This window comes from Chamaea fasciata, unplaced genomic scaffold, assembly GCF_029207755.1.
Source record: "Chamaea fasciata isolate MVZ Bird 193981 ecotype frontalis unplaced genomic scaffold, bChaFas1.0.hap1 SCAF_23, whole genome shotgun sequence".
Classification (NCBI taxonomy): domain Eukaryota; kingdom Metazoa; phylum Chordata; class Aves; order Passeriformes; family Sylviidae; genus Chamaea; species Chamaea fasciata.
In genome coordinates this window covers 4320919-4334320 of record NW_027094108.1, presented here as the reverse complement: position 1 = coordinate 4334320, position 13402 = coordinate 4320919, and the positions used below count along the sequence as shown (strand labels likewise).

General features: G+C 40.4%; 1 protein-coding gene across 3 annotated transcripts in view; it reads left to right on the top strand.

Moving 5' to 3' along the window:
* PRDM2 (PR/SET domain 2) overlaps positions 1-13402 on the top strand; it is a 57634-nt gene that overhangs the window by 37000 nt on the left and 7232 nt on the right. For 2 of the 3 annotated variants that reach the window (XM_066203260.1, XM_066203258.1), the window contains exons 7-8: positions 2566-2676; positions 3545-7913. In XM_066203260.1, the coding sequence (XP_066059357.1) occupies positions 2566-2676; positions 3545-7913 (4480 nt within the window). Of the gene's footprint in view, positions 1-2565; positions 2677-3544; positions 7914-9879; positions 11721-13402 lie in introns of those variants that run through there. The other variant, XM_066203259.1, reaches the window with a different exon arrangement.

Genomic DNA, 13402 nt, shown 5'->3' with positions numbered 1-13402 from the left:
AACTTGCAAATGATCTGCTTTCCATCACTAGCATAAGGTATGTGACATAAGTACCTTGATTTTGTGTGAAAATCCAGCTATTGTAGTGATTTCTCAGATTATAATTGGATTTGAGGTACCATAAATTTTATATTCTCTAACTGGATGACACTTTGAAACATATCTGCATGCTTTAGCATTTGTGATTTGTGTTGGTGCCTTTTCATACTTTTCCTCACCCTTGGAAGAGCATAGTATATTGCTGATATTACTAGAAAAAAGAATTAATTTGGTCTTGGTTTGAAGACTTTGACACTAACCTGTTGTTGTGCTGGAATTCAGGGCTGCTGTAGAGTTAGATGCAGAATTGCCCAGTGACTTCATCTGCAATACGCTGGTCACTGCACTGTGGGGGGAAACGTGTCTCCGAGCATGGGCCAGGTTTGGCAGGTGAGAGGGGCCTGTGCACCAATCTTTTCATTCTTGTTTCCTGTCTCACCTGTTAAAAGAGATGAATCAAGAATTTTGTTGGTTTTAGGTCAAGATACTGATAGTGGTCTTCAGATGGTAAGTGGTCTGCAAAAAGGCAGTTCTTACGGTTCTAGGAATTAGGTAGGATTTGTTATGTCACTCGTAAGGTGTATTGTGATGCATGTTTGATTGCTAGGAATGTGTTGAAATCTTACATTTCCACCCTTTCCCTACAAGTGGAACTGTTGGATTGTGTTACTGTACATTCTCAGAGCAATTTCTAGTGACTTGGGGGATACTTCTGGAAGCTTCTTTGATATCCTTCTTACTCAGATCTTGGTAGTGTTGGTTGTAATTACGAACATTAGAAGTGCTGATAAGAAAAAAAATTATGTTCAGATTGGACATTCAGTAGCCTGTCAGGTAAAGAAAGATGTACTTAAACTTTCTTATGCCTATGTGAACCCCCAAGTATGTGCTAAATCTTCTGACAGTTGCAGGTGTTTGGTATAAAAGCAAAATTGAATGTTGCATTGTTCAAACAATCCAGTATCAGTCTTTTATGGCAGGTTAGACGTGGGAATCATAACAATAATTGAGGGTATTCAGAGAAAATTGCTAGTTTACATTGGGAAGGATGTGTGTCTTTTCCAAAGGTGACAAAAACTCAGTCTGACTATTGTCAGGTTATAAGACTAAAATGTGTTAAATTAGATAAGAAATTTAAAAAGGCTTATTATATACATAATTCTGAAACACATTGGAATTTGAGGGCTGCCTATGAAATCTGAGCTCCTTGAGAGGAAATATAGATAATTATTTAGATAGAATGTTCAAATCAAAACAAGTGTTTCCTTTTAAAGCTCAGGCTGTCTGAGCGGTTCTCTTTGGGGGGTGTGTGTACTTGGAACTTCTCTGTTTGAACAGAGGAGCATTTTTTAAAAGACATTTCAGTTTCTTGGCTCAGGATGTGAAAAATATTTTCAAGGGGAAAAAAAGGAGGAATTTGTTGACAGGATTGTGATGTGAAAAATGTGCTTCTAACTAGGAAGTGGATTTAGGGCTGCAATGGACATTTCTGATCAGAGGGAACGGGCAGTGTGTTATGAATTAGCATTTCGTGTGTTAGAGGGGGTAAAGGAGGAATTTGGATTGCTGCTTCTGGACAGTTCTTCTCAAGAGTTGTGTTTAGAACTGTGGAGTTTCAGTAGTGTTTTCTGTATTCTGTGTGGAGAGTACAGTCTGCAGTGAAGTGAATCGGAAAACCATAAACTTTCATTTGTTATTACACACTCTTTCACTCCTTATCGTGATTTCTGTATGTTACAGGCCTGAATCTGTAAGATTAATGGCAAAAATTAGCAGTACTTCGTAGTGCAGTAGAAAATGAAATTCTCAGTGTGTTTATATCTTACTGTACTGGTCAGCTCTTTGCATATAATGCCCTTTTGTGTTCATCATCCTCTGCAACTAATACATGCTGCTTCGTTTTCCTAACAGAAAGTGATTATTTGAAAGTGGTGTTTGTGTCAGGACCCAACAAAGTACCTTCAATTGTTTGCTGTTACCCAGTTGTGTCTCATTTGGTTGTACTGCCTTTGCCATGTTGGTCAAGCTCATGCTGCTTTCCGTCTTCTTATCATGTTATTCATTGCTTTTTTCATAACTCTCCTCATCATTCAGAATGTTTATACAACTAGAATAAACCTCTGTGGCTTTCTACTTTGTAAGGTCTTCCAATTAACATTAAGGGTTAATAGTATATGAAAAGATTTTCTATTTTCCATATACTTGTGGAGATTTTCTGTCTTCCATATACTACAGGAATTTGGTGGCCATATTAAAGCGTTGGGTAACTGCACGATGTGAGCTGCTTAACCCTGAACAGGTAGTTTGTTCTTGCTTTGGAAGTGAGGAAAGTATTCCAGTGTCTGGAGTTTTTTACCTGAGTGCTGTGTTCTCCTAATCAGTCATTTGAATTCTTCAGGAAAGCAGAACCTCTATAGGAGTTTGTTATACTCCAAACAAAAAAACCAAAAAGGGTTGAAATCTGCTGCTCATATATGACAAATAAAAATTGTTGAGCAGGAATAATAAATGCTTTTTTCCCCCCAGGAAAGAAGAAGACTCAGGAAGGTAAAAACAAGGGAAAGAAGGCAGCAGATACAAAACAGAAAAAGACTGATTTGGATTCTACTTCTGCAGATATGAGGGATTCTAAGGAAGGTGAGTTCTGAAGTGTCTTATTTTTTCCTTCTGTTTATATTTTTGAATCAAAGGATTGTCATGTTCAGTACATTAGCAGCTTATCTTACTGTAGCAAAGTGTGAACATGTTCATATTGTTTACCCCAATTGTTTTACTAGTTAGGAACTTGACTTTTAGAAGCCTGTCATTAAATGTACAACTCTGACCACAGGAAAAACTAATGTGCTGCAAAATTTAGACATAAACCTAATCTCCTCAGAAAATATTAGCAGAGCAAAGTCCTTACTCTAGTGTCTTTGGAGCTTAATTGCTAATTAACAAAGTCAGTACCAAGGAGGAAAAGATACAGTATTAATTCTTTTGACCCATAACTCTTCCATCCCTTCCCTCTGTTGTCCCTTCTGCTTGCACAACACATGCACCACTGTTGAGGTGTCTTATGGCCCAGCTAAAGGATGGAGAAGGATTTTTTGCTCTGTAACGTACCCACTTAGGCAACATTGTGGAGATTGGCAGCAAAGGTGTTTTCCTAGAATCATCACAGAATCTCTGAACATTTTGGGTTGGAAGGGACCTTAAAGCTTATCTTCTTCCAACCCCCTGCCATGGGCAGGGACACCTTTCACTAGGTAAGGTTGTTCAGAGCCCCACCCATCCAGGCCTTATTTTCTTCAGCAATGGATATACCTGACAACAGATAGGTAGAACTTTGATGCAGAGGTGAAAACATCCCTCCACACGAGTAAATAAATGAGAATTGGTGGTATTGCATTGGGTCAGGAACATTGGATATGTTGTGCTAGAAGAAAAAGGAGAAGAAAGACGTATCCTGAAGTGTTTGGTAAAAATATCTCATGCATTTGTTTATTACACTCTTATGTTCCAGGTCATAAAGAGGAAGATGAAACGCCTTCTGTTTCTGCTGTGCTGTCTCTGGAACAAACAGCTGTGATTCAGGAAATGGTAAATCAAGATGTACTTCCAAAGCTGATGATCCCCAGTCCAACCAATGAACCACAAGTGGTAACTGAAGACAAGCAAGGAGAAGCAATAAACTGTGCATCAGATGATTTAGATGACGATGAAGAGGAGGATGAAGAAGAGGAAGATGAAGAGGAACTAGAAGACACCAATATGCCTAAAGAAAATGCTGAAATGCCTTTGATATGTGAAGAAAAGTTGGACTCCGTGGAAGAACAAAAGAGTACGTCAGAGGAATCTCCAGAAAGCTCTCCAAAGAAAAAACTTGTGGTGAAAATTCCAAAAGCACAGGGGGAATCCAATGGTGATGTTCAGGAAACATTCATGTTTCCCTGCCAGCACTGTGAGAGGAAATTCACAACAAAGCAAGGGCTCGAGCGCCACATGCATATCCATATCTCCACCCTGAGCCACGCGTTCAAGTGCCGGTATTGCGGGAAAGCCTTCGGCACTCAGATCAATAGGCGGAGGCACGAGCGACGCCACGAGGCCGGGCCCAAAAGGAAACCATTCCTCACACTGACGTCCTCACAACACTTGGATAACGTTGCTGATAACCAAGTGATTGTGGATGATGGTCTTAAAGACGACCTGAACGTTTCCAGTCTTGGGCAAGACTCTGTTGTCTTGGATTCTGAGAAAGTTTCCCAGGAAATGTCAAACTCCGGGTTTGCTGAGGAAAATAAAGAGCCCAAAGAATTGCATCCGTGCAAATACTGCAAAAAGGTTTTTGGTACTCACACCAACATGCGGAGGCATCAGCGTAGAGTTCACGAGCGCCATCTTATTCCCAAAGGTGTCAGAAGAAAAGGATTCTTGACTGAAGAGCCACCTCTCCCGACAGAGCCGGCCCCAGCAGTCCAGAGTGTGTACATTGCAAGCACAGAAATAGAAGAGGAAGGTGAAGGAGATGATGTCTATCTTATGGATATATCCAGCAATATCTCTGAGAATTTAAATTACTACATTGATGGTAAAATTCAGTCCAACAGCAGCACTAGCAATTGTGACGTGATTCAGATGGAGTCCAACTCTGCAGACTTGTATGGATTGAATTGTATAATCAGTCCGGTCACAGTGGAAATTTCCTCAAATTTAAAGGTTACACAAACACATGTGAATGAACCTCCTAAGGAACCCTCTAGCAGTGGGAGCAGTGAATCCAAAAAGAGAAGAACTGCCAGCCCTCCTCTTGTACCAAAAATAAAAACTGAAATAGACCCAGAACCTATAACTCCTACTAGTTCTTTAAATCTTCCTCTTAGCATTTCAACAGAAAGCTTACCTTTTCATAAAGAAAAAGGGGTTTATTTGTCATCAAAATTAAAGCAGCTTCTTCAGACACAGGACGATAAGAAGGTAACTCCATCAAGTGAAATCCCTAAAATAGGACCTTCTGTTGCATCATCACCAATTTTGCCTCCAGTATCCAGCAGATTTAAAAGAAGGACCAGCTCTCCTCCCAGTTCTCCACAGCACAGTCCAGTGCTTCGAGACTTTGTCAAATCAGGTGAGGGAAAAACTGTGTGGAATGATAATATTCGGAGTTCAAAAATGCCAAAGTTAGAAAGCCACAGCAACTCACCTGCTTGGAGCTTGACTGGAAGGGAGGACAAAGAGACTTTGAGCCCTCTTTGCTTTGAAGAATATAAAATATCAAAAGACTGGACAACAGCTCCGACTTTTGGCAGCGTGTGCAACCAGCAGCCACTGGATTTATCCAGTGGTATGAGACAAAGGTCTGATGTCAAAAGCAAGACTCAGGTTCCCTGGGAATCCGTTTTAGATCTAAGTGTGCATAAGAAGCCTTGCAACGATGCTGAAATCCGGGAATACAAAGAAAATTGCGCCCAGCCGACATGCAGCGGTGTTAAGAAGAAGAAACCCACCACCTGCATGTTGCAGAAGGTTCTGCTGAACGAGTACAACGGGACAGACGCAGCCCCAGACAGCGCCCTGGGCACGGACAGTGCCGCCAGCCCCGGCAAGGCCCCGGAGCCTCAGGCAGAGCCCGACGTGGATCCTGCTCTCTCTGTGGCATCTTCCACCGACGCTCAGCCCCTCAGCTCCGCCGCCTCCCCCGTGCCACAGGCGGCTGCTGCCCCTGCCGTGTGCCAGCTGCCTCCACTGCTAACGCCCACCAACCCCCCCTCCCCGCCGCCCTGCCCGCCCGTCTTAACTGTGGCCACCTCGCCTCCCCCCCTGCTCCCAACCATGCCCTTACCCATCCCAGATGTCTCTGCCAGTGCCACTAACACCTCCTCCTGTCCCTCGCCGCTCTCCAACACTACCACCCAGTCCCCACTACCAGTCCTCTCACCTACAGTTTCTCCTTCTCCATCCCCCGTCCCTTCTGTTGAACCTCTTATTTCTGCTGCTTCACCTGGCCCCCCTACACTGTCTTCCTCCTCTTCCTCCTCCTCTTCCTCCTCTTTCTCGTCCTCTTCCTCCTCATCGTCTCCATCTCCACCTCCTCTTTCTGTAGTTTCTTCTGTTGTTTCCTCTGCTGATAACCTTGAAAGTTCTCTCCCAATAATAAAGCAGGAAGAAGCTGAAAGTGAGCAGCAGAAAGCAAGAGAAGATCCTCATACTTCAAATGAATCAGGAGTAGTGCAGGAAACGTTCAACAAGAGCTTTGTGTGCAATGTCTGTGAATCACCTTTTCTTTCCATTAAAGACCTAACGAAGCATTTATCCATTCATGCTGAAGAATGGCCCTTCAAATGTGAATTCTGTGTGCAGCTTTTTAGGGATAAAACGGACTTGTCGGAACATCGCTTTCTGCTTCATGGAGTAGGGAATATCTTTGTTTGTTCAGTGTGTAAAAAGGAGTTTGCTTTTTTGTGCAATTTGCAACAGCATCAGCGGGATCTCCATCCAGACAAAGAGTGCACACATCATGAGTTTGAAAGTGGGACTTTGAGACCCCAGAATTTTACTGACCCCAGTAAGGCAAATGCGGAGCACATGCAGAGCCTGCCAGAAGATTCTTTGGAACCTTCGAAAGAGGAGGAGGATGAAGATCTAAATGATTCTTCTGAAGAGCTTTATACTACTATAAAAATAATGGCTTCTGGAGTGAAATCTAAAGATCCAGATGTTCGTATGGGCCTCAATCAACACTACCCAAGCTTTAAACCACCTCCGTTCCAGTATCACCATCGTAATCCTATGGGTATTGGAGTTACTGCAACGAACTTCACAACCCACAATATCCCACAGACTTTTACTACTGCCATTCGATGCACAAAATGTGGAAAAAGTGTCGATAACATGCCTGAGTTACACAAACACATACTGGCCTGTGCATCTGCTAGTGATAAAAAGAGATACACACCTAAAAAAAACCCAGTACCCCTCAAACAGACAGTGCAGCCTAAGAATGGCATGGTGGTTATTGCTGGGCCTGGGAAGAATGCCTTCAGACGAATGGGTCAGCCCAAAAGACTCAATTTCAATGTTGAGATTAGCAAAATGTCCTCCAATAAACTAAAAATTAGTGCATTGAAAAAGAAAAACCAGCTTGTCCAGAAAGCTATCCTGCAAAAAAAGAAATCTGCCCAGCAGAAGGCAGAACTGAAAAATAACCCATCTGAGACGGACTCTCACATCTGCCCCTACTGTAACAGAGAGTTCACTTACATTGGGAGTTTGAACAAACATGCATCCTACAGCTGCCCCAAAAAACCCATCTCTCCTTCCTCCAAAAAGAATTCTTCCAAAAAAAGTGCAGCTTCTTCACCTGCAAACAGTGACAAAGGCGGCAACCAGCGCAGGCGGACAGCAGATGCAGAAATCAAAATGCAGAGCACTCAGCCTCACCTGGGCAAAACGAGAGCACGAACCTCAGGACCTGCACAGCTCCAGCTCCCCTCTGCCTCCTTCAAGTCCAAACAAAACGTTAAATTTGTACCTTCCATGCGATCTAAAAAGCCAAATTCATCTTCATCATTGAGGAACTCTAGTCCTGTAAGAGTGTCTAAAATGTCCCATGTTGATGGGAAAAAAACTAAGGTGGTTTCTAAAAACAATTCCTCTGGAATCTCCAGCAAAGCGTCCCGGAAATTGCACGTCAGAATACAAAGGAATAACAAAGCTGTTTTGCCAAGTAAATCTGCTGTGGCGAGTAAGAAAAAGGCAGACAGGTTCAGTGTAAAATCTAGAGAGAGGATTGGAGGACCAATCACACGGAGCCTGCAGCAGGCAGCAAATGCAGAGGCAGCAGAAAACAAAAGAGATGAAAGCAGTACAAAGCAAGAACTTAAAGATTTCAGGTAAGCATTTGATTTGAAGTTGAAACAACCCAAGAAACATGTTGCTTGCTGTTTTGCCAATTTTCTTGGTCTATTTTTTTTTTCCTTTTTTTTTTTTTTTTTTTGGAGTTTCTCATGCTTAAATAAATAAAAAAAAAAACCCTTGCATTTCCTAAAACATGGATGAGCAGCTTACTGATGCTGAGGTATGATGTACATACTTGATGCATTTTGTCATGTCATGAAATAATACACGGTTTGTATAGAGAATGTCTTTAATTATAAACTGAATTGAAAACTCTGGAAAAATAATGTCAATACCTGAGTGCGAATAAAGTTAATGTCATTAAGCTCAATGTTATTGGAGACACTGACCTGGTATTTGGTATCTGACATTTGAGGTACCCCAGAATCGTTCTAGATTTATTTATGGCGGTTCACTAAGTTAAACATGACTGCATTCTTTACTTACTAAAATAACTTGCTTTGGTTTGTAATAAAAAGCATTCTCTGCATATATATATATATATATATATAAAAGAAACAAACCATGACCAAATACTTCAAAAATGTATGTGCATACAGACTGAGATCATTAAATACTTAATATAAGGGAAATAAACATGTAAGAAAAGTTACATGAACATGTAAATTTGTTAGAAGTATCATGCTTTTATGTTTCGCTATAAAATTTTATAATTAAAGTTCTATTTCTTTTTGAGAAGAAGCATTTTAATCACAAGAAAGGGTAATCCTTCAATAAATAAATAAAAATCTTAATCTACGTGCCTGAGTCCCGATTTACGTCTTCATGTAGTCTCTCAAATCAATAGTATATTTTGCACAGTGTTTATAACCTTTGTTACCTTGCTCCTGCCCTGTTTTTCTTGGAAACAGGCGTCTGATTTGCTGAGGAACTTTCACAAAGCTCACTGGTAATTAAGAGTTGTTTTGGGGTTGGTAATTGCAGCGCCTGGCTGTGATTAACACCAGATTTGGGGCCAAGGGTAGGGTTTTTAGTCGAAGTCATTGCTAGAGGAGGAGGGGGAGGAACTGGCAGCCTCTCTCAGAACAAGTAGAGCAGGATCTGTTCATTGTCAAAATCCAAACTGTTCACGGCTTATGTGTCTTACAGTGAAGATCTCCGAGGTGCAAATAGTGAGGAGATACTGCGTAAAGGTTCAATATAGCAGGATTATTCCCTAGTGCTAGAGGGGAATTTGACTTTAAATAGTCCATACCCAAATTAGGATATGCTGAAGGAGAAAAATGTTAATGGAATTTGGAGACTAATGGTGTAAAAATGCCTTTTAGGAATAAGAAATGTCTACCAGGCCTATTCCCTTGGGGACATAAACATCTTCATGCTAATTCTCATCAGCTGCTCTCTCAGTTATGTGTGAAACTGTATCTAAATGGTGCCAGAACAGATCAGTAGAATTAGAAGCCAAAACACCACATCTTTCCATCTAAATGAATCATTTGACCTTAGGCAAAATAACCAAGTACTTGGAAATGGGTGCATAGGGGAATTGTTTAGTAGTATTTGGGGAAATAACAATTGACCTGGGGTAAGGTTTCCTTGGCTGGCTCAAACACCATTGATTTACTTTGGCTGCTTGGAGTCTTTCTCAGTTTAACAAATAGTTACATTAGGGAATTATTTTTGTCTCTGAAGTAACTTTCATAACTCAAGTTTGTGTAGTCAACTTATTTTTATATCAGTTATATAGTATGAAGAATTTTCTTGCCTTCATACACTAATATCAGCACAGTTTAACTCTGATTCTACTCGATGTAGGCACTGTTGGGTTTTGATTTTTTTTCCAGGAAATCTTAATATTTTTTCAAGACTTGCTTTATGTGTATTTGTCTGCCAGTTTGTTTTTCACCCTTCAGTTTTTCTGTGTAAACATACTTGTTCACAAATTATTTTGTCATTTATCTTCAGTTTTTGTTTTGTTTTTTTTTAATTTCTATTTTCTAGGAATCTCCTGTAAAAACAAAACAAAATATCCCTTAATGCCATGGTAGAGCTGTTGCATGCTCATCTTAGGATAAGCACTACGCCAAGGGATGTGAAATCCAAGCTTGCGAAACCCCCAGAAGCTGAGTCACAACCATAAAATTGCCTGCAGGCTTCTTACTCATGCTCAGTGTCAGGCCCAGATTTTCTTACTTAGTGCTTCACACACGCAGGATGATTCAGGTGAGAGCGAAGGGTCCTGTTAAAGACAAATGGAACCCCACAGGAAATCATCAAAAGAAATAGTGCGATTCACTGAATCGAATCTTTTTCTCTCGATTTTGTCTGTACCTTCACGGATGGTGTTGGACAGTTCACTTTCTGTGCTTGGCAAAGCAGGTTCCTTCAGCCTCTCCAGAAATCAGTGTAGATTCGGGGCCAACAGTTGCTGCACTCCCAAGTATTTTTGTCATGTATTAGGTCTCTTAAAGCCTTCTGTCTAAATCAGTCAGTAGAGGCCAACCTAGCACGGCAGAATTCCCTTCTCACCTTCTCCTCACTTTCTGAGTCTTAGATGTCCAGTACACAATGGAAAAAAAGCCTGATTTGGATGTTTTATGGATTTTCCAAGTTCTTATTTACACATGCAAGAAAAACTTTATATAGCAGTGACGAATTTCTAAACACCAGATATATATAATGGATGCAGTGTATCTTTTTATGGATAGGAAGGCTAGAGCAGGGCTGCAGACCTGCATATTTTGAAAATGAAATATATAATTATTCTAAAAGGTTGTACACCTCTAATTTAAGACAATGAATTGGTCTATTGTTCATAACAGCTTTTTATGGAAATACTGTTTGTCACGTGTTCATAGAGCTTTCACAATTAATGACAGAATGGATGGAAAGTGACTAGTTTCTATATGCAGACACCCCTTTTATTTTTTGTTCTTAAAAAGTAATCTACCTCTTTAAAATTTGTAGTTTAATACTTGTTTGGTGAATTTGTGCCACTTTAACTTTCACTTTCACTATCATTCCCATTTTGTTACATTTCTGTTATGGGGACTTTATGTTGAAATATTGTATAAAAGCATTTGTAGCAAGTTTAAAAAAATAAAATATTTAAAATTATTTAAATTGTTTTGGACACTTCAATTGTACTATATGTGATTTACATTTTACATTAATTTCATTTTGTTTTCATTTTGGGTTGTTGATCTTGGAGCATGTTCCTGTATTAAAGTTTGCTGTTAGTTATATTGTTTCTTCTATTGGAGAGTGATATAAAGACTATTCTAATGAAAATATTAAAAATTGCAATTTGACATAAAAATGGGGTTGTCCTTGCTTTTGAACACTGTAGCCTTGCTGGAGGGCTGTAAATGCAGGTAAGCAATTGAAGAGGGAATTTCCTCCTCCACGTGCCGTCCATCCTGTGCTGGGAGTTCCAGTCATAGTTACGAGTAGTTACGAGTCCGTGGTGTTGCAAGGACTTAATGACCAGCTAGATGGAACCATCATGACACATTTTCTAAAACCAATGAAGTAAACCTTTTAAAAACTTTGGGGAAATATGCCTTTTATGTGGAAAGCAGATGTGCCAGGGAAAATGAAGCAGTGTACATCTAAGAGGAGTTAAATGTGCTTTTATCCTTCAGTTGTGTCCCCCTGGTTCAGTGACATGAATTTATATCAATGGACCACTTCTGACTTAGCTTGAGGATTTTGGGTTTTAATTGTGGACACAGCTAATTAATCTAAACTATTTAAATGAAATTGACATACAGTATTTCAACTTCTGATACTACAGTTTTCTGTTTTTCTGATATTATAGTTTTCTATTTTTATATACTTTAAACCTGTTAAATAGTTCAATAAAAAAAAAAAAACATGCAAAGATTTTTGTGGCTCTTGAGAATTTTGGAATGTTGTGTTCCACCCCCAAGATGTGTATTCTGCCTCTTGCTGTGGAGCTGGAAGCATCTGTGTCCATATTAGTGTGGCAGTGGGGTGGAATAATGAGACGTTGATAAGGCTAAACAGCATTACAGCAGTCAATTCCTTCACATGCTCCCTCCTAATCCAGTAGTAAGTTACTATTTTATGTAGTTGTCTGTTCAAATTAATGCTTCTGTCTGAGTAAGACTCTTTGGTAAGAACTCCTGGTTCATTTTTTCATGTGGGATGTCATGCCTTGGACGTGTTCTCTCCATGACAACATTTTCCATGAATTTTAACTGCTGGGGGAAGATCTGGTGGAATGATGCCGAGGTTCCAGCATTGTTCATGGGCTGTTTGTGCACTCACTGCACTTTGGGATTTGCACCACAATGGAAGAGGTGAATCCTTAGTCTACTTACAACAGCAGTTACACCAAGAGGTGGGAGAAAGCCACAGTGAAGGTTTTCAGTCTTCATTAGGTTTTACTATATTTACCCAAGGGAAGAAAACATTGTTTTACATACCCAGTGTTGTATTTGGATGTTTATAAGAAAAAGGAAACATGAAAAAAAGTGGAAATCATAGTTTTGAGATTGCTGAGGATGGGACATAAACTTGATTCATTGTTTCAAATCTTTTACTGACAAAGGAAATACCGGTTGGTGTTTGCTCTTGCTGCAGTCTGGATGTTTCAGTCACCTTGTAAGGATTTATTAGCCATGTCTAGCAGTGAGCTGATGGTGAGTAAACTCACGGCAGAAATCCTTTTGCCATTTTATGTGCAGTTTCTGTGCTGTCATGTTAAATCCTGTTGGGTCCTGAGGATGTGCCACACTGAGATGTTCACCTGTGTTTACCTGTTGATCGGGGAAGTGCTGGGTGATGGAGATCTCCAAATGAGAGAGGATCATCAAAGAGTTTCAGTCCTGAATAGGTGACTCATCACAAATAGAAATGTGCAGGTTTCATAGTTACTGTTGCTGCTGCATCTCATCTGCATAATTGAATTTCTCTGGCTTTTATAGCCGCCTCTGTATGATCTGAAGCAACAATGAAGCTGTAACGTTGCCCACAAAGTGCTGACACGTCTTGAAATGCATCCAGACAGGCAATGAAAACAATTAAACTTGTCCTGTTTACAGAGACCAAGTGACATGCTGGGCGAGATCAAATGAGTGTCAGTTTAATAAAAACAGCGATGCTGGAGTTGTTGTGGAGACAGGAGATCTGACAGGTTGCATTTACTTTTTTTTGTTTTCCATTTTCCAGCTTGCTGGAAGGCATGGGAACCAGCTTGTGGCAGCAACTGTGTGCGCTGTGTTCAGTCCTAGGTGTTAGTGCCAGTCCAGGGCATGCACCAGGCCCCTCCTGCTCTGCAAGCTCCTCAGCCCTGGTGGAACCTGCCCAAGGGGGTTAAGGCTGGGCTGTTTCTGGTTCTCTGGTTTGTCAGCATTTTGTATTGCAAGACTGTTATTTAAAATTCCAGTTTAGTTCCTGATGATTTTCTTTGGGGAGATGTCATAGAGTTTGATGTCTAAATGTTCCATATTGAATGCAAATAGGAATAGCATTCACCTCATTTACTGTGGTTTGTGAC